The 20,219-nt window shown below is 43.8% G+C and overlaps 1 protein-coding gene across 1 annotated transcript in view; it reads left to right on the forward strand.

Annotated features, from left to right (window-relative positions):
- BABAM2 (BRISC and BRCA1 A complex member 2) overlaps positions 1-20,219 on the forward strand; it is a 290,627-nt gene that overhangs the window by 259,049 nt on the left and 11,359 nt on the right. The window contains exon 11 of the mRNA XM_075595407.1: positions 8,054-8,207. Within this exon, the coding sequence (XP_075451522.1) occupies positions 8,054-8,207 (154 nt within the window). The remainder of the gene's footprint in view (positions 1-8,053; positions 8,208-20,219) is intronic.

The raw sequence follows: 20,219 nt of genomic DNA on the forward strand, positions 1-20,219 counted from the left end.
TAATACCAAGTGGATACTGCCCTTTTGAGCACATCACGTAGCACTGTTATTTTGAGAAGGCACATTTAAAAGGCGCTGTAAAAATAAAGAATAGAAGACTGAAAGTGGTGATTACCATACAGCATCCATTCAGCTGGAGTAGAAGTGTTTGTGTAGAGAGCCCATACATTTTCCATGTCACTGTAGGATCCTGACTCTGATTACTGCAATTAGATCAGTATGTACTGTTTCTATTTCTTAAAAAGTGTAGGCAATTATATGTGTACTCTTAAAATGAGATGCAGGATAGGTTTCTGTTATCATTGCTTTGTATGGTGATCACTGTTTTTCATGATTGTCCTGCTTTAACCTTGGGAAGGTTGACATTCAGGCATGTTACCGTACAGCATTCCTGTAAGAGATGTGTGCAGAGGTACATTTAATGGAGGCCGATTAGGGTGAAATTATATCTTGGCTTTATTGTGCCTGTTCCTTTAACAAGGAAAAAATATGCAAAACAAACAAAATAAAGGCCTACTCCACTTTGGAGAATAACTAAACCTTTACTCCAGCCCTTTCTAACTGGGTGGGTAGCTAAGCTGGTTACCATCCTAAATGTGTGTGTGTGTGTGTGTGTGTGTGTGTGTGTGTGTGTGTGTGTGTGTGTGTGTGTGTGTGTGTGTGTGTGTGTGTGTGTGTGTGTGTGTGTGTGTGTGTGTAAACAATCCAACAAGAAAGTCTCTTATCTGCTTCTGTTGTTGCTGTAGGGGAAGGCCTCTCTGTTCTCCTGGGTCAGCATTCTTATGTGCTATGGCACTCTCTGTGTCCATGTATAGAGGCCTTGTCCCCTTGTCTTGCTGTCAGCATACAGTCCTTTTGTGTGCATCAAGACATCATATTTTCCTCAGGTCAGCCCAGTTGTGGGCTAAGGAAATCTCTGCAGTCCTCTTTCTCCTTATGTCAGCACAAATGTGAGCTAAGGAATCTCTCCTGTTTCTCACATCTGGCTTTTTCTAAGAGTCCTAATCAGCCAGGTGGAGTCTGGTTGATTGCCTGTGTGCAATTAACCAACACACTGCTGGATTTAGAGGCAGCTTCTCTCAAACAGTGATAAGTCCCTGTTACAATTCCCAACAGGGAACCGGAAACACCTCATTAATAAGAAGTTGCTCAACTGAAACACATGGTGGGTTTTTTTTGGACTCCTAATAGTCGGTTCTATAAACAATTTGGTATGAAATGTACTGTATGGCATTCAGGCTATGCAGCCAGAATCCATATAGCTGGGTAATTTCAGGTGACTTCCTGTTAGTCTGAATTCCAAGCGTGACTGTGTTATAGAATGATGCATATGGTTTGTTATGTGCTCAGCTCATGTGTTCAGCTAAGATTCCTTTCTGATTTTTTTTAATGTATTGATTCCCAGTGTGGTTTCAGAAGGCTTCATTGTGATGATTTCCACTGGTTTTCTGTTGCATATGTCACTTTATAATTCAGCTTTCAATACAGCAATTCATGCAATATCCTGCATGTGTTTTTTTTTGTAAATAAATCAGTTCTGTAGTATTAGATAATACTTACTAATTTTTTTTTTAAATTCAACTCTTAATGCCATTTTTAATAAATATACTGAGCATCTTTTGATTTCTATAGCAGGCTGTAGCACATTTTCCCAGCAGTGCAAGATCTTTGCAACACTTTCCTGTTTGTGTTCATTTGTTACCAATATTCCCAGCAGTTTGAGCTGCAAACTGTAACGATAGATAATGTTACCTTAGTAATATAAGAATACATTGTAGCTGCTGAGTTACACTGACTAAAGAATTGATTGAAACTGAAAGGCAGCCATTTAGTGAACCCTTAGAAGCAGGATCTCTGGTGATCACGGGAGAACTAATCAATCGGTAATTGGTTTTCAATAAAGGTAATCAAAGGCGGTATATATATATATGTGTAACCCCCTTTGCCTAAGGGAAACCGCGGGCGATTACGCGCGCTGCTGTACCTGTGAGGCTTACAGGGGGCCAAAGCCTGCGCTTCTGGGGAGCCTGGGGTACTATATCTCGCAGCGCCTCCACCTATGAGGAGCCCAGCGTGAGCGGGATGACTCCTCATTGAACCAATACAAAGCAATTACCACACACACACAGCAATAGTAATAACAATATATTTTACCAGCAGGTCCCTGCTCATAAACACAATAAACATACAATAACAATAGTGCCAGTGAGGTAACCCAGTGTCCCTCCTCCGGTCCTAGGAGCAAACCCCACCCCAATGTGTGTGAAGGTAGCGCTACCCTCCCTGAAGTGTGGTGGGGCACGGTGGGTACCTTCCTAGCTAACACCAGGGAATTAGAGGGATCCTACGTTAGCAGAGTCGCATCAGTGGTCCCACAATGCGGGGTCTGCAAAACTCCCCTTACGCCTTACTGCTGGTTGCCACGTGCGGTCTCGTCCGAAGGCCGCAGGTCGCTGCGCGGACGTCTGTCCAACTGCGCAGTGGTGTGGGTCATCAGTCTCTACTAGGGAGGTCCCTGTTTAGGGCCTTCCCTAGAATACTGGTCTCCGTAGGGATCGGGGCCTAAGGGCAAAGTCTGGCCTAGTCCAGGGGCTTACTCACTCCCTGGACACGTCCATCCTCTTTGCTGGCTCTGTGCCGACTGACTCGCTGGCTCCTAGTCCGCGGAGGAACTCCTGCTCCTAAGGCCCTCCCCTTCTGGCGTTACCAAACCAAAATGGCCTCCACAACACAGAGTCCCATAGACTTACATGTGGCGCCACTTCCAAGATGGCCACCACAACTTCAACCCGAACCTCCCGAGCACCGGAGCAGTTCCCCCCCCTTTTTTTTTTTTAAGTGCCCTTTGGACTGCCTCTTTAAAAAGCTGGGTCATTCTCCCTTCAGTTTGATTTGAGACCCAACAAAAAGAAGAACAAAAACTGTATGTTATGTTGCTTTGGCAAATGCACTGACCAAGGCACCAGAATATGGTGGAGATGCTACATGTGTGAATGTTTTTTTCCCGCCAATAGGATGGTGCCTCGTTTCCCAATAGTACCACTTGGGCCTCTGAGTTTGTGGCTGCCCCCTAGAAACCAGCTCCTCTGTGTCCTCTGACTGTTCAAGGTGATGTTTAATTGAGCAAATGTGACTCCCTCGATCACTGAGGGACCCGGATACTTCTTTCTTGTAAAGAAAATGGATGGGGAGCAGGGAGATATCAGGGTTCCGTGTTACAGACACCTTCTTTCTTATACAGAAAATGGATGGGGAGCAGGGAGATATCAGGGTTCCGTGTTACAGACACCTTCTTTCTTATACAGAGAATTGATGGGGAGCAGGGAGATATCAGGGTTCCGTGTTACAGACACCTTCTTTCTTATAAAGAGAATTGATGGGGAGCAGGGAGATATCAGGGTTCCGTGTTACAGACACCTTCTTTCTTATACAGAGAATTGATGGGGAGCAGGGAGATATCAGGGTTCCGTGTTACAGACACCTTCTTTCTTGTAAAGAAAATGGATGGGGAGCAGGGAGATATCAGGGTTCCGTGTTACAGACACCTTCTTTCTTGTAAAGAAAATGGATGGGGAGCAGGGAGATATCAGGGTTCCGTGTTACAGACACCTTCTTTCTTATACAGAAAATGGATGGGGAGCAGGGAGATATCAGGGTTCCGTGTTACAGACACCTTCTTTCTTATAAAGAGAATGGATGGGGAGCAGGGAGATATCAGGGTTCCGTGTTACAGACACCTTCTTTCTTATAAAGAGAATGGATGGGGAGCAGGGAGATATCAGGGTTCCGTGTTACAGACACCTTCTTTCTTATAAAGAGAATGGATGGGGAGCAGGGAGATATCAGGGTTCCGTGTTACAGACACCTTCTTTCTTATAAAGAGAATGGATGGGGAGCAGGGAGATATCAGGGTTCCGTGTTACAGACACCTTCTTTCTTATAAAGAGAATGGATGGGGAGCAAGGAGATATCAGGGTTCCGTGTTACAGACACCTTCTTTCTTATACAGAGAATTGATGGGGAGCAGGGAGATATCAGGGTTCCGTGTTACAGACACCTTCTTTCTTATACAGAAAATGGATGGGGAGCAGGGAGATATCAGGGTTCCGTGTTACAGACACTTCCTTCTTATAAAGAGAATTGATGGGGAGCAGGGAGACATCAGGGTTCCGTGTTACAGACACCTTTCTTATAAAGAGAATGGATGGGGAGCAGGGAGATATCAGGGTTCCGTGTTACAGACACCTTCTTTCTTATACAGAGAATTGATGGGGAGCAGGGAGACATCAGGGTTCCTTGTTACAGACACCTTCTTTCTTGTAAAGAAAATGGATGGGGAGCAGGGAGATATCAGGGTTCCGTGTTACAGACACCTTCTTTCTTATACAGAAAATGGATGGGGAGCAGGGAGATATCAGGGTTCCGTGTTACAGACACCTTCTTTCTTGTAAAGAAAATGGATGGGGAGCAGGGAGATATCAGGGTTCCGTGTTACAGACACCTTCTTTCTTATAAAGAGAATGGATGGGGAGCAGGGAGATATCAGGGTTCCTTGTTACAGACACCTTCTTTCTTATAAAGAGAATGGATGGGGAGCAGGGAGATATCAGGGTTCCGTGTTACAGACACTTCCTTCTTATAAAGAGAATTGATGGGGAGCAGGGAGACATCAGGGTTCCGTGTTACAGACACCTTTCTTATAAAGAGAATGGATGGGGAGCAGGGAGATATCAGGGTTCCGTGTTACAGACACCTTCTTTCTTATAAAGAGAATTGATGGGGAGCAGGGAGACATCAGGGTTCCTTGTTACAGACACCTTCTTTCTTGTAAAGAAAATGGATGGGGAGCAGGGAGATATCAGGGTTCCGTGTTACAGACACCTTCTTTCTTATACAGAAAATGGATGGGGAGCAGGGAGATATCAGGGTTCCGTGTTACAGACACCTTCTTTCTTGTAAAGAAAATGGATGGGGAGCAGGGAGATATCAGGGTTCCGTGTTACAGACACCTTCTTTCTTATAAAGAGAATGGATGGGGAGCAGGGAGATATCAGGGTTCCTTGTTACAGACACCTTCTTTCTTATAAAGAGAATGGATGGGGAGCAGGGAGATATCAGGGTTCCGTGTTACAGACACTTCCTTCTTATAAAGAGAATTGATGGGGAGCAGGGAGATATCAGGGTTCCGTGTTACAGACACCTTCTTTCTTATACAGAGAATGGATGGGGAGCAGGGAGATATCAGGGTTCCGTGTTACAGACACCTTCTTTCTTATAAAGAGAATTGATGGGGAGCAGGGAGATATCAGGGTTCCGTGTTACAGACACCTTCTTTCTTATACAGAGAATGGATGGGGAGCAGGGAGATATCAGGGTTCCGTGTTACAGACACCTTCTTTCTTATAAAGAGAATGGATGGGGAGCAGGGAGATATCAGGGTTCCGTGTTACAGACACTTCCTTCTTATAAAGAGAATTGATGGGGAGCAGGGAGATATCAGGGTTCCGTGTTACAGACACCTTCTTTCTTATACAGAGAATTGATGGGGAGCAGGGAGATATCAGGGTTCCGTGTTACAGACACCTTCTTTCTTATAAAGAGAATTGATGGGGAGCAGGGAGATATCAGGGTTCCGTGTTACAGGCACCTTCTTTCTTATACAGAAAATGGATGGGGAGCAGGGAGATATCAGGGTTCCGTGTTACAGACACCTTCTTTCTTATAAAGAGAATTGATAGGGAGCAGGGAGATATCAGGGTTCCGTGTTACAGACACCTTCTTTCTTATACAGAGAATGGATGGGGAGCAGGGAGATATCAGGGTTCAGTGTTACAGACACCTTCTTTCTTATACAGAAAATGGATGGGGAGCAGGGAGATATCAGGGTTCCGTGTTACAGACACCTTCTTTCTTATAAAGAGAATTGATAGGGAGCAGGGAGATATCAGGGTTCCGTGTTACAGACACCTTCTTTCTTATAAAGAGAATTGATGGGGAGCAGGGAGATATCAGGGTTCCGTGTTACAGACACCTTCTTTCTTATAAAGAGAATTGATGGGGAGCAGGGAGATATCAGGGTTCCGTGTTACAGACACCTTCTTTCTTATAAAGAGAATGGATGGGGAGCAGGGAGATATCAGGGTTCCGTGTTACAGACACCTTCTTTCTTATAAAGAGAATTGATGGGGAGCAGGGAGATATCAGGGTTCCGTGTTACAGACACCTTCTTTCTTATAAAGAGAATGGATGGGGAGCAGGGAGATATCAGGGTTCCTTGTTACAGACACCTTCTTTCTTATAAAGAACATTGATGGGGAGCAGGGAGATATCAGGGTTCCATGTTACAGACACCTTCTTTCTTATAAAGAGAATGGATGGGGAGCAGGGAGATATCAGGGTTCCGTGTTACAGACACCTTCTTTCTTATAAAGAGAATTGATGGGGAGCAGGGAGATATCAGGGTTCCTTGTTACAGACACCTTCTTTCTTATAAAGAACATTGATGGGGAGCAGGGAGATATCAGGGTTCCGTGTTACAGACACCTTCTTTCTTATAAAGAGAATGGATGGGGAGCAGGGAGATATCAGGGTTCCGTGTTACAGACACCTTCTTTCTTATAAAGAGAATTGATGGGGAGCAGGGAGATATCAGGGTTCCGTGTTACAGACACCTTCTTTCTTATAAAGAGAATTGATGGGGAGCAGGGAGATATCAGGGTTCCGTGTTACAGACACCTTCTTTCTTATAAAGAGAATGGATGGGGAGCAGGGAGATATCAGGGTTCCGTGTTACAGACACCTTCTTTCTTATAAAGAGAATTGATGGGGAGCAGGGAGATATCAGGGTTCCGTGTTACAGACACCTTATTTCTTATAAAGAACATTGATGGGGAGCAGGGAGATATCAGGGTTCCGTGTTACAGACACCTTCTTTCTTATAAAGAGAATGGATGGGGAGCAGGGAGATATCAGGGTTCCGTGTTACAGACACCTTCTTTCTTATACAGAAAATGGATGGGGAGCAGGGAGATATCAGGGTTCCGTGTTACAGACACTTTCATTCCCTACAAATCAAGTGTTCATGTTGCTGATAGCAGACAAATTAATACACTGTCTCCAGAATATCAGTAGGACTATAATAATTGTTCTATTTCTCTTTATGGCGCATTATATACGTGGCCTGTTCCCCCGCCTGCAGAATGTATCAGGCTCAGATTCATTGTAATGCTGGCATATTATATATGAAAATACACAGGGTCACAATATATAGTGCTATTGTTTCCATCAACGCGTGTCACAAGTGTGTGCCAGAGGCTGCACCAGTGCAGAAAGGAATTCATTTAAAACAAAATCTCTGTTATTGATATATCTTTAAATTAATTTGTGCTTTACCTCTTTACTGCTGCATATGTCTTCAGTAATAGTGTTAAAGAGGCGATCCAAGCGGCACTTAAAAAAAAAAAAGAATCCTGTTTCCCAGGGTACACTAAATGGCCGCCTTTCGGTTTCAATCAATCCTTCAGTCAGTGTAAGTCAGCAGCTACAATGTATTCTTATATTACTAAGATAACATGATCTATTCTTACAGTTTGCAGCTCAAACTGCTGGGAATTGTGGCAACGAATTATCACAAACAGGAAAGTGTTACAGAGATCTCACACTGCTGGGGAGATGTGCTAAAGCCTGCTATAGAAATCAAAGGATGTTCAGTGTATTAAAGCTCATTACAAATTGCATCAAGTGTTGAATTAAAAAAAATTAAAAATGTAGTAAGTAATATCTAATACTACAGTACTGATTTTATTTAAATAAAAACCCACGTAGGATATTGCATGAATGGCCCCTTTAAAGTGTCAATTACGGTACACCCCAAAAAGGTGTCGGGATAAAGTTATCGTGCCCCTTGCATATTGTGATCTGTGCAGTTTGGGTGGTCTGCAGCCCATTGCTTTGCAATCACTTCCACCCGTGCCCTGTGATTTTATATTTTACTCGCAACTGCATGTGAAATATCATGATGCATCCTGTATTTCTTTCCCCTCCTTCTTTGCAGTTGATCTGCCACTGTATTTTCCACGTGACCAGCCCACGCTGACCTTTCAGTCGGTTTACCACTTCACAAGCAGCGGGCAGCTGTACTCCCAGACGCAGAAGGACTATCCGTACAGCCCGCGCTGGGATGGGAATGAGATGGCCAAGAGAGCAAAGTAAGACCCGTGTCATATTTGTTTCAGCATCGTGCAATGCGGGTTTGATATCCAGCAGAAAGGTTTGCGCCCATTGCTTGGGGTGAAGCGACGGTAATCGTTTCTCTTTACTGCTTTTATCAGTGCTCGTTCTGTGGGGTGCGGTGTCAGAAAGTATGAGGTCTTTCCTCCAAGGTTTGGTGACGTCGCCGTTAGTGGTGTTAGACTGGAGAGCAGCAGTGTAACTGCCCAGCGCACAGTGAGGGGGACAGGGAGAGCAGCAGTATAACTGCCCAGCGCACAGTGAGGGGGATGCACTGAGCACTCGGGGACAGGGAGAGCAGCAGTATAACTGCCCAGCGCACAGTGAGGGGGACAGGGAGAGCAACAGTATAACTGCCCAGCGCACAGTGAGGGGGACAGGGAGAGCAGCAGTATAACTGCCCAGCGCACAGTGAGGGGGATGCACTGAGCACTCGGGGGCAGGGAGAGCAGCAGTATAACTGCCCAGCGCACAGTGGGGGGGACAGGGAGAGCAACAGTATAACTGCCCAGCGCACAGTGAGGGGGACAGGGAGAGCAGCAGTATAACTGCCCAGCGCACAGTGAGGGGGATGCACTGAGCACTCGGGGGCAGGGAGAGCAGCAGTATAACTGCCCAGCGCACAGTGAGGGGGATGCACTGAGCACTCGGGGACAGGGAGAGCAGGGAAGATGCTCAATTATAGTTTTACAGATGCTTTCGTGATCTCCAAGTGAGAAATACTTTGGGCCACATGCAAGTGACGCAGCCGGTGTAGGGGAATCTGTGAATTTTTATTTCCCAATAAAAATGATGTTTTGCCAATGTCAATGTATTAGATGCCCTAGCCCAATGTATGAGATGCCCTAGCCCAATGTATGAGATGCCCTAGCCCAATGTATGAGATGCCCTAGCCCAATGTATGAGATGCCCTAGCCCAATGTATGAGATGCCCTAGCCCAATGTATGAGATGCCCTAGCCCAATGTATGAGATGCCCTAGCCCAATGTATGAGATGCCCTAGCCCAATGTATGAGATGCCCTAGCCCATGTGTGGCAAACTCCAGTCCTCAAAGGCCACCAACAGGTCAGATTTCTTCAGCACAGGGGACTCAATTGTTGACTGAGACATCTGTGCTGAAGCAGGTATATCCTTAAAACCTGACTTGTTGGTGGCCTTTGAGGACTGGACTTGGTTACCCCTGCCTTAGCTTATAATGCCCGAAGCAGTTAAAGGGCGTTAGCTTTGCCATAGTTAAATAAAGTGCCCTTTATCCGTTTAGTGCATTGGCATAACTTGCCTTGTCGTTCTATAAAGACCTCTGGAGTGCTACCATCTTTGCTACATGTGCCTGGTTAAAATCCGCTCCTCCCTGTGCTGATGCAAGGAAAACCTACAGTATATGTGTTCAACACAGCAAGGCACTAACACATAATAGCTGCGCTGCTGCCATTTACCCAGCAGACAGTCACCTCCTTTACAAAGATCTGTGGGATTAGTTTGCTGACAGATGAAATGGGGACTTGGTTAATGAGAGAAGACGGCATCTGATGCTCCACATTATATTAATCTGCAGAAGTTTCAGGTCGGGTCTCGGAGTAGACGTGCCGAGGCCCGCAGCCCTGCCTCGCTTTGCCTGTGCAGTGTGTGCTCACACTGATGTTCCAGGGATTGCGTGATAAAGGGCACAGCATGCTGGGAGGGATATGCTGTCTCTTTCTTTCTTGCATTGTGCGAATATGAATGTGTTTACACTCTCCGCCTCTCAGCGGTGGCTGAGCCTGTGCTTAAAGGAGCAATCCAAGTGCTTAACACATATTTATTACCCAGGATTGAAGCAGGGGGTCACCGAAGCGGAACCCCATTCATTTCCGCTCCGGGGAGCCCTTGCTTCCAGAGATACTGCCCTCCGTGGGAGTTACCGGTAGCCACTCCTGCTGGGGTTTAAAGTTCAATGCTCCCGCGTCACGCGGGCCAATAGGGAGCCGAACCTGATGACATCACAGCCTCCTATTGGCCCGCTGGACGCGGGAGCTTTGAAAAGCGGCCATTACTTGATCCCCGCAAATTGCCACAATGCCAGCTAGCTGAGCCAGGGTGGCTACCAGCACCCCAAACTGAGGTACGTATCTCTGGAAGCAGGGGGTCCCCGGAGCGGAATAAACGGGATATAGCTCCGGAGACCCCCTGCTTCAATCCCGTGTAAAGAAAAGAAATGTTAAAAAAATTAAAGCGTTTGGAATGCCACTTTAACACAAAATATATCTTATGTGCCATGTATTAACCCCTGCAGTGCCAGATGCGCGCAGCGGTGCAGCAATGCTGGGGGTTGAACTGAAGAAGATGAATATTGAAGCACAAGCCATTCAAATAATTTTCTCATATACATGACTCATGGTTAAAGTCGCAGGCTGTGGTAGTTTATTTAAAGAGCCACATTTTTAACATGATGATGTACGTTTCCGGAAGTGACTCTTTCCTTTCTCGCTTACACCTTCTGCAGAGCAGTGCTCTGATCCGTTGGCACAATTATATCTGAAAAGTATTATACGTGTGTGTGTGTGTGTGTGTAGGTAGGTAGGTAGGAGGCACCTCTCCCCAGAGCTCACCCCTCCTCACCTTTTTAACTTGGGAGGTCTTTTCACTTTGCTGCAATAACAGGATCTACTATGGTTCTTTCCCCTCATACAGAGGTAAAGGGGAGGGTTCACAGTGTAGTGTAGGACCTGCATTTTTGGTTATACCTTGACGTTGGTGTGCAAGCTTACAACGCTTTGGCCAAAGGGTTTAACTAAATAACCAAGTTATTATTATTATTGAAGTATTTAAACTTTATACTTATTACCATATATGTTTTGTCAATTGGATGTAGCATTGGGCACCCCTGTCTTTTGTTGTACCCAGTTGTGGTAACAATGCAATGCCATTTGACATCGTGGAGCCATGATGAGGGACCCTGCAGGAGGAGATTCTGCCGGACAAGGTTAGAGAGTTACAGGCACCGCACTCTCCCCTGGAAATGCGTTTCATTGCTGTACAGGAGAGGGCGGGGCCTCTGTAACCGCAGAGCTTGGTACACAGGCACCGCCAGCACCGCCATTACGCCGGCCCTTTCTGCCTTGAATGGTGCTCCCTTCCCATTATTATCTGTTAAGAAAAACAAATAGGCACGTGTCAGAAACGGGCATTTTTACAGAGAAAGTATTACGGAGGCGCTACTGATTTTGAAATAATCACGTTTTCCGTGCCAAATGCTTCACAGTGTGTGGCGGGCACTTCTGGAACTGAAAGGGCTAACCAAGAGTCAGCCAACCCATGGGAAATGCGTCAGTCGGGGCTATGTGCATTGCTGCTCAGCTGCTGATTAATCTGGCGCAAGGGCCTCAAGGGCCACGTGAAGACTGAGACACTGATTGAGCCCCCTGTGCTTAAGCAGGGATATCCTTAAAACCTGAACGGTTAGTGGCCCTTGAGGACTGGAGTTGCCCCCCCCCCCCGCCTCTGCACTGGTATTTATGAAAAAGAAGCCACCTCCCGCAATTATTTGGTAAAAATACAGAACTATTGAAGCTCTCGGCAATCTAAATCCTATGGAGGAATCTTTTTTGATGACATTTTAATTTAGCTGTGAATTTTGCATCAAATCCAGCAGTATTTTTATGTTTTGGACAAATAATAGAGGGGGTAAACTATTTTGTGGGGTCTTTTAAAAATGTCCGCCGTTGTAATATTTGAAAAACTGCTTTAGAGCTCAGCCTTGATCCCTGCACCTCGCAATTGCTAATGCTTTAAATATTTCCGTTTTACAGCCCCAATATATAATACTCAAGGGACTGCACCTTTATTTATCATATGGTGCTCAACTCCAGTCCACAAGTCCCCCCCAACAGGTCAGGTTTTCAGGACATTTCTGCTTCAGCACAAGTGGCTCAATCAGTCCCTGCTTCAGTACAGGTGGCTCAATCAGCGGCTCAGTCTTCGACTTTTTTACTTTGAGTTTACAAAGATAACGCCTTACATCAGGAGTGGCCAACTCCATTCCTCCAGGTCATTTTGACTGAGCCACCTGTGCTGAAGCAGGGATATCCTGAAAACCTGACCTGTTGGTGGCCCTTGAGGGCTGGAGTTGGCCACTCCTGCCTTAGATAACAAGGACACAGCGGGGGATATTGGTAAACAAAAAACAAACCACAACCTAAAACTTTATTGACAATCACTCTCCCATTCAGAGGCCCTGAAGAAAAATAAATGGTGCTTTATTTCCAAATAAACAGAAGCATCCGAATCTTTGCTTTAAGGATGGTTACATCTTTTTGAGGAAGACCATTCTATTGTTAAATCCTTTTACAAAATGTGGTTCTTAGATCAGCTGTCAGGGATTGCACCTTCCCCAGGGGAGCTTCCCTGGGGCCCATTACTGACCCGGGCGTGCCACTTCCATGCCAGAGACGTCAGCATCTTGTGACCCCATCACTGGAAGGAGTTAATGTGGGGTTCAGGGCCCCGGGGCTGTAACGAGAAGCAGCGAGACTTGAAGCCACGACAGTTGCACAGATGACTTTATCCTGTGCTTAGATCGTGTGGTCAGGTCTGATTGCGCTGGGCTGCTTCCCACTGATAGTACAGGGGCGGCAGCCAGGGAGAGGATGCATAGCGGCCTCCCCTGGTGTGGGGTGTAAGGGCGTACCTGGCTTCTATCATTATTACTGTATGGACAACCCCGCTGCATAGTTTTATGGGGTAACACCACTTGGTACATATGGCCCTTTATGACCCACTCCCCAGAATGGGCTATACAGTGTCTTCCAGCATGGAAGGTGTTGAGATACAATGCAGGCTTAAAGCATTAAAACATGTCGCTTCCAGAGATACTTAAGGGATGCCGGTATTTGTGCGGAGTTTAATTGTGTCAGGCATGTGACACAACTTTTTGTTCTTCCGCAGGTATCTGCAGCTCAGGAACTGTGCGCCTAACAGAATGGCGGCGTTTAAATGACTCATGTCACGCGGGCCAATAGGAAGCCGCAAGGGATGACAGCACGGCTTCCTATTGGCCCGTGTGACATGAGTCATTTAAACGCCGCCATTCTGTTAGGCGCAGAGTATCCTGGGCTGCAGATACCTGCGGAAGAACAAAAAGGAAAATAACAGCGCCAGATATATACAGAAATGCAATGGGTCAACAAGATGAAAACAAAGATTTTATTGCGCCATGGTGAAAAGGAGGAAGAAAACCTCCAATGCATTTTGTGCACGTATGCACTTTGTCAAGGAGATTATCTTACATTAGTGGGGGCATCAACTGTAATTAGGCGTCAACACATTAAGTGTGTATATTTAACTACTTAAGAAGGTATGTCAACTCTCACTGATTTTTTTTACCATCACTGGTATGTATTTTTTCTGCATTAAAATTACATTTGTTTGTCCAGAAATCCCAAATCTCACTGATTTGGGTCCTTGGAGGTAGACGTCTCTGCTTCATTGCTAGAGTGGTCTACAACACATTACGCTACAATTAATGGCCTTTTTGGCACTGAAAGTGATATGTCTTCATATACTGTTTATCTCCCACAAAGGGCTTAGCAATAATGCTCAATGTCAGGCTGTAGCTACAAAGGCTTACATGACATTATCTTGTATACTGTAAAAGAGGGTCTGAGTGGACTGTATAAAGCCTTACTTAGTAAGACCTCACCTTGAACATGGAGTACAGCTTTGGGCCCCGCTCCATGGAAAATACATGATGGAACTGGAAAAAGTGCAGAGAAGAACCACCAAATGAATAAAGGGGACGGAAGGTCTGACTTATTAAGGAAAGGCGATTAAAGTTAGGTTTGTTTAAATTAGAAAAGTGGTGTTTAAGAGTGGATATAATTACTATATACATATATATTCAAGGTCAAGGAAATTTGATGCAAGGAACTTTCAAAGGAACTTTTCATCCCATGGACAGTACAAACGGCACGGGGTCGTCCCTTGATAATGGAGGAAAGGAGATTTCAGCAGCAGCCGTGCAAAGGATGCTGTACAGAACGAGCAGTTAAAATGAAGACTGAGATGGCAGATAAAATGATTATCTTAAAAAATAAAGTTTAGACTTCTTTTAAGAAAGGCCAGGTATACAGGACTATACCAAAAAGTAACACATAGAAATGATGTTGATCAAGAGAGAAATGAGATTTCCATGACCTAAATCAAGAAGGATTGTGTGTTTTTCCCCTTAGGCGAAATTAATTGGCAAAGGTTTCACTGTGTTTTCTGCCTTCTTCCAGATCAATTTACTGTAAATACAAACATATAGAGAAAAGAGGAAGCAAATCCCAAAAGGGCCCACACCGTCCATGCTTTCTGAGACACAATCGGTAATGAAGAAATCCATATACAGGAGTGATTCAATAAATTCAATGAATTCTTCCGTTTAGTGTCAAGGGAAAAAAATGTTCCTGTCACTTTTGTTAAATACAAACATATAATTAATATCTCAGCTGACTACGTTTAACACAGATTGTTACACTTAATATACGTGTCTTCTCCCTTCCCCAGCCTCCCCCTACTATATATCTAATCATGTCCATCGCCCATAAAGTGCTTTGCCATAGCATGTTTTACATGCATATTTTTAATGGCACTCCTATGCTCACTAATTCTATGTTTCGAGGTTTACTAGTGCACCCCATGTGAGATCTACAGCATTGTAGCGAATAAATAACACTAGTTGTAAAACGGTTAATAATATATTTGATTGTAATAGAGTTCCCTGGATAGAGATGTGTAAATGCCTTGGGCTGCGTTTATGGCGACGCGACCGATGGCGTCACCCGTCGCCACTGGCGAAAGGTGAACTTTAGTTTTAAGCGAAGTCGCTGGTGGCAACGCCAGTGACGTCACCAAGGAGGAGGGCAGCGCTCTGTTATTGGTTTAGAGACAGTCACATGTGGCGACTGTCTCTAAAAAAAAAATCAAATTTCACCGGCTTCCAAATTTTTGGTCTTGCGCTTGCTATAAGCGCATGCGATGGATTCAATGGATTTGTTTTGGAGCGACGTCGCTGTCGCCATGCACAATAAGCGCAGCCTTAGAGCAGGGATGGCCAACTCCAGTCCTCCAGTCCACCAGCAGGCCAGGTTTTCAGGATATTCCCTGCTTCAGCACAGGTAGCTGTCGTTGACTGAGGAGTCAACGACAGTTGGCCACTCCTGTTTTGGGGCCTTATTCTATATCTGCCAAAATAGCTGTTCGGGACATTTTTACATAAAATTCCCCATAGACTTTACGGGGGGGATATTCTAACAGAACGGCCACTTCGGCAGATATAGAATAAGACCCTTCGTGTAACAAACCAAAATCTCAACAATAAATATGTGAAAATGACACATAAATCAATGTGGTAATGAGAGACTACACATGACCTTGATCAGGTATGCAGTGAAAGTGGCTGCAGCTGTTAACAGAGGGGATTTTCATGCTGTACCTTCTAATCTGCTGTAATAGCCATGATCCGCCCCAAAATTGTAATTAGTTTACCTTGATGTATAAACTCTTCCTCGGCTGCTATATTGACCTGCAGGTATATTGTCCAATAGGTTTGATGGATGGAAGGAATCAAATGTATAAGGAGAATTAGAAATAGGTTTCTTGACCTACTGTAGGTAGTAAAATGTTACTTATTCTGTTAGAAGTTAGGACTCTACTTGAGTGACATTTGAGTGGTGGGCAAGATTATTATGCTTTGACCAAAATATGTATGTAAAAATCCCAATTTAAACGACATATTACGAAGAGTTAAAAATGTACAGGCTTTTATGCAGCATTTAGGTAATAGGAAAGGGTTAAATGGAGAAGGAAAGGCTCAGTGAGTAATGACTCTGACTGTAAACAATGACACTGAGTTTGAATCAGTGGGCAAGTCACTATCTCCCTGTGTCTGAGGCACCACAAACATAGATTGTAAGCTCATCTGGGCAGGGATTGTGACTGTAACATTCCTGTGTGCTACGTACCACGCACTCTACTGTAATTGTGACGCGCTTTGAGTCCCATTGGGAGAAAAGCGCAATAAAAAATAAAGCTATTAAATCTATTAAATGCACCCTCCTTATCCCACAAAATAATCTCTGCTACAGGACCAAACGTGGATACCGCAAGTAGCAGAAAGATAAAGATTAAAAAATGATCATTTATTACACTTATTTTATCATTCTGTTTGTGTAAGAAGCATCTGCTGCAAACTTCCATTAGCATAACGCCATTCGGCAGGCGATGTTTGTTAACGGGGATTATAGTACAGATGTGCACCTGTCCCTGTGTTCTGAATGACTGAAAAATCCTAACGTCATAATCTAGAACTGTGGTTTTTTTTTTTAGTTTTCTATTTCAATAATTATATTATTTACAATGTATTTAGCAAAAATAATGATCATAAATAATAATGTGGTTTATGTCGGTGACTGTTGTCCGGCAAAGAACAGGACGATGTAAAAGAAAGACGGGGTAAGACTTATGAGGAAGAGAAGCGTGAAATATATATATATATATATATATATATATACAGCTGAACCCCGTTATAACGCGATGCTTGGGGTCCACACAATGTGACCGCATTATAACGGGGATCGCGAAAGGGGAAAAAATGGCCGCCGCTATTCCAGCTATCCCAGACCCTTGTGACTTTGATCCAGCAGAGGCCGCGCACGGTTGTAAACACAGAGCTCTGCGCATGTGTTGTTGGATCAGTGGCCGGCACCGGAGCGTGCACGTCATTGGCTGCCGGACGTTAGGTGCAGATAGCCGGCAGCGAGTAGGCTCCGTGACCAGCTAACCCCAGAGCAGGGCGGATATCGGGAAAAGGTCTGCAGCCGGGGGGAGGAGGAGGAGACTCCGGGAAACGGTTATACAAAAAGCCTTGGACCGGGACAGACACAGAGTACAGGCCAGAGGGGCCCCCAGCGGAGCTGGAGAAGTTGTGTGAAGTAGGAGCAGTGTGACGGGAGGAGGGTTGGGTCTGCAGTCGGGGTTGTTTGAGTGGAGGGGGCGGTGACTGGTGGGGGGGGGGGTTCGTATTAAGGGGATGGTGACAGGTGGGGGGGGGGGTGTTATGTAGCACGTTGTATTAAACCCATTTTATGTGATACTAATAGGAGCTTGAGTAGAGATTCTTCTATATTTATTTCTCTCCCTAATTGATTTTTGCCCTGGGTGTAGACGCAGCCTTATCCTTCCTTCTTTCTGTATATTGTTTTAGTGGATATCGATTTTTTTAAGCTAGGAACACAAACGGAAAACTGACGGTTATCTTTGTACATCTGGGTTCTTATTTAGCAACTTCTTGTTTGTGCTGAAACACAGCAGAAAACTCACCCTACCTGCTGAGAAATATTATCCAACTCACAGAGACTCTGACTGCTTGTAAAGATGGCAGTGTGGCAGCTCCTGGGTATTAAAGCGGTGTAATGGTTAAAGGGTGAGCAAAGTGGCTATTGTTTTTATTTGCAAAACATATGAGCGGTTCGTTTGTAATATATAGTTAAATCAAAGAGGTGCAACTGCTCGGCTGCATTGCATCTGTATATAATAATATTTATTATTACATTTGAAAATATTTATTATTACATTTTCATATAGTAATATTTATTATTACAGTTGTGTATAATAATATTTATTATTACATGTGTATATAATAATATTTATTATTTTCAGATCAAATGCAAGAAGCATTTAAGCACACCTCAAACTTCAAATATTTTTTTTCATTACATTGTAATTTTGTCATTATATACATTAGAGCTATTTCACTGCAAAATAAGTGTCCAGTATTAGTTGTATTGTATGTCTTTATTTATATAGCGCCAAAAGTGTACTCATCGCTTCACAAAGAATACAGTACAGGGAATTATAATAATACAATAAGGGCAGCAAAATCAGACAATAGGAAAGGAAATCCCTGTCGCGAAGATCTTACAATCTAAGAGGGAATATAATAACCTGCTAGGCTCATACTTCATAAAATAACCACTTAGGCACATTTCTCTAGAAAACCCTCCCCTGAATTTCCAGAAACAGAATGAGATTCAGTTGCCAGTTTTTTCAGGCAAATCATTTGAAATACGTGTGTCTCTGTGTCTGTGTCCGTTAGCAATAAAGCATTGAATGTTAAAAAAATAAAATAAAACCGAGAGCCACGCTAAGACAGCGTTATAAGTGGATCTGCGTTGTAGCGGATCGCGCTGTAACGGGGTTGAGCTGTAATTATATAATATAAGCCAACAGATATGGGTGTTAACTTTTAAAGTGACTGGTACAGTTAAGTATATATTATGTAGGGGACAAGTGTCAGGTTGTGTGTGATTTTTTATATATATATATATATATATATATATATATATAATCACACACACGTCATGTGGAGCTATCAAATTCTATGTGCTTACCTATGTAAGTACTTACTGTATATAACAGATATATTAAAATAATAAAAAACGATATAACATAGAATATAATATATATAAGCAAGAGATAAGAATGTTAATTTGTAACCCAACTTCAACTAATTGACGAGTAAATTAGCTATATATATTCTGACATAGAGAGAATGCAGGTGGTCAGTTGGTGACTCGTATGCCTAAACTAGTAGAATACTACATTATAGTGCGAATGTGCGCAGCACCAAAACTAATACCTAAAGTCTGTTGTGGGTGCCCATAGTGCGCGCGACAGCGACCTCGCGGTTCCAAAGACGAGGAGACCAAATTTTGAGGCTACAAAAGATTTTGTTTTGAGACGCGACGGCCGCGTGACGTCACTGGCCATGCTTCTGCCCCGCCTTCATCGCCTCCCGAGGTCTCCTGCACCTACAGTGCAGATTTTGCGTGCACGCACTGCGCGAGTGGTGGTCTCGCACACGCCCTTCAGCCTCCCACTATAATCTCGGCCTTAGAATGTTTATATTTTATAACCAGGCACCAACATAGATACGAATTATGTTCGTTGTTGTTCTACCCAACTGGACTGAGACAAGTCAGATGGTGGGTGCTTGTCTCTAGAGATGGGTGCATTGTTCATCAAAAGTTGAGATTGACGCATATTGCAGCATATTTTAGCAGTTTAGAATATTCGCAAATTCATTGGCGTTCAGAATAATCTGCCAATAGGTGTTTTTTTATTATTATTATTATTATTATTATTATTTAAATATTCAAAAGTTTTTGCAAATTTGAAAAAATATTTTAAACCCCCCCCTAAAAAAAATGAAGAAATATCTGAGTTATAAAATATCAGAAAATTTGAATTGACAATTTTTTTTCTTTAATTCACATCACCTAGCTCTACTTGTCTCCACCTAATTACTATGCAATACAAATCCAGTATCAATTACATATAACATATTATTAAATGATAAATTCAATAATAATCAATTAATTTGTCTTTCCCCCCTCCCCCTGGCCCCTGCAGTCTGCACACGTGTCCACACGGCTTTTATACTGAGATCCGAGCTGAGGGGCAAGGCTTTGCTTGGTTTTTAGTTTGGGCCTAGCATACAGATCCGAGCCTTGAATTAAATTATGCGCGGATCTCTGAAGTTTGGGGGGAGGTGGTCCAGATTTCAAGAATCCGGTCTCGCTCATCTCTATAAAAGACTGCAGTATAACCGAAAAAATCTTTGCCTGGCTGTATTATGCAGGTTTCCAGGAAAACCTGTACAGCAAAGAGCCTTTGAGTGTGTTATTTTGTTGAAGAACGTGGTAAATTAGGCTAGTGCCTTTGAAAAGCTGAACTGCTGGGAAACATTATAGAAAGAGCAGTCAAAGGAAACATTGTTGAGAACGCCATGTATGCTTTTCAGAAATGGAAGATGAATTAGTTTGGAAACGCAAAGAAAAGAATTATCAGCAAAGGGAATGCAATATACTGCCGGCTAAAACACAATGATAGGAGAAAATGCCGTGCTCACTAAAATCCCTTGTATACGGTGTTCTTCCAACGCAATAAAAAAACCGTGAACCATGTTACC

The sequence above is a fragment of the Ascaphus truei genome, chromosome 4 (genome assembly GCF_040206685.1).
Source record: "Ascaphus truei isolate aAscTru1 chromosome 4, aAscTru1.hap1, whole genome shotgun sequence".
Lineage (NCBI taxonomy): Eukaryota > Metazoa > Chordata > Amphibia > Anura > Ascaphidae > Ascaphus > Ascaphus truei.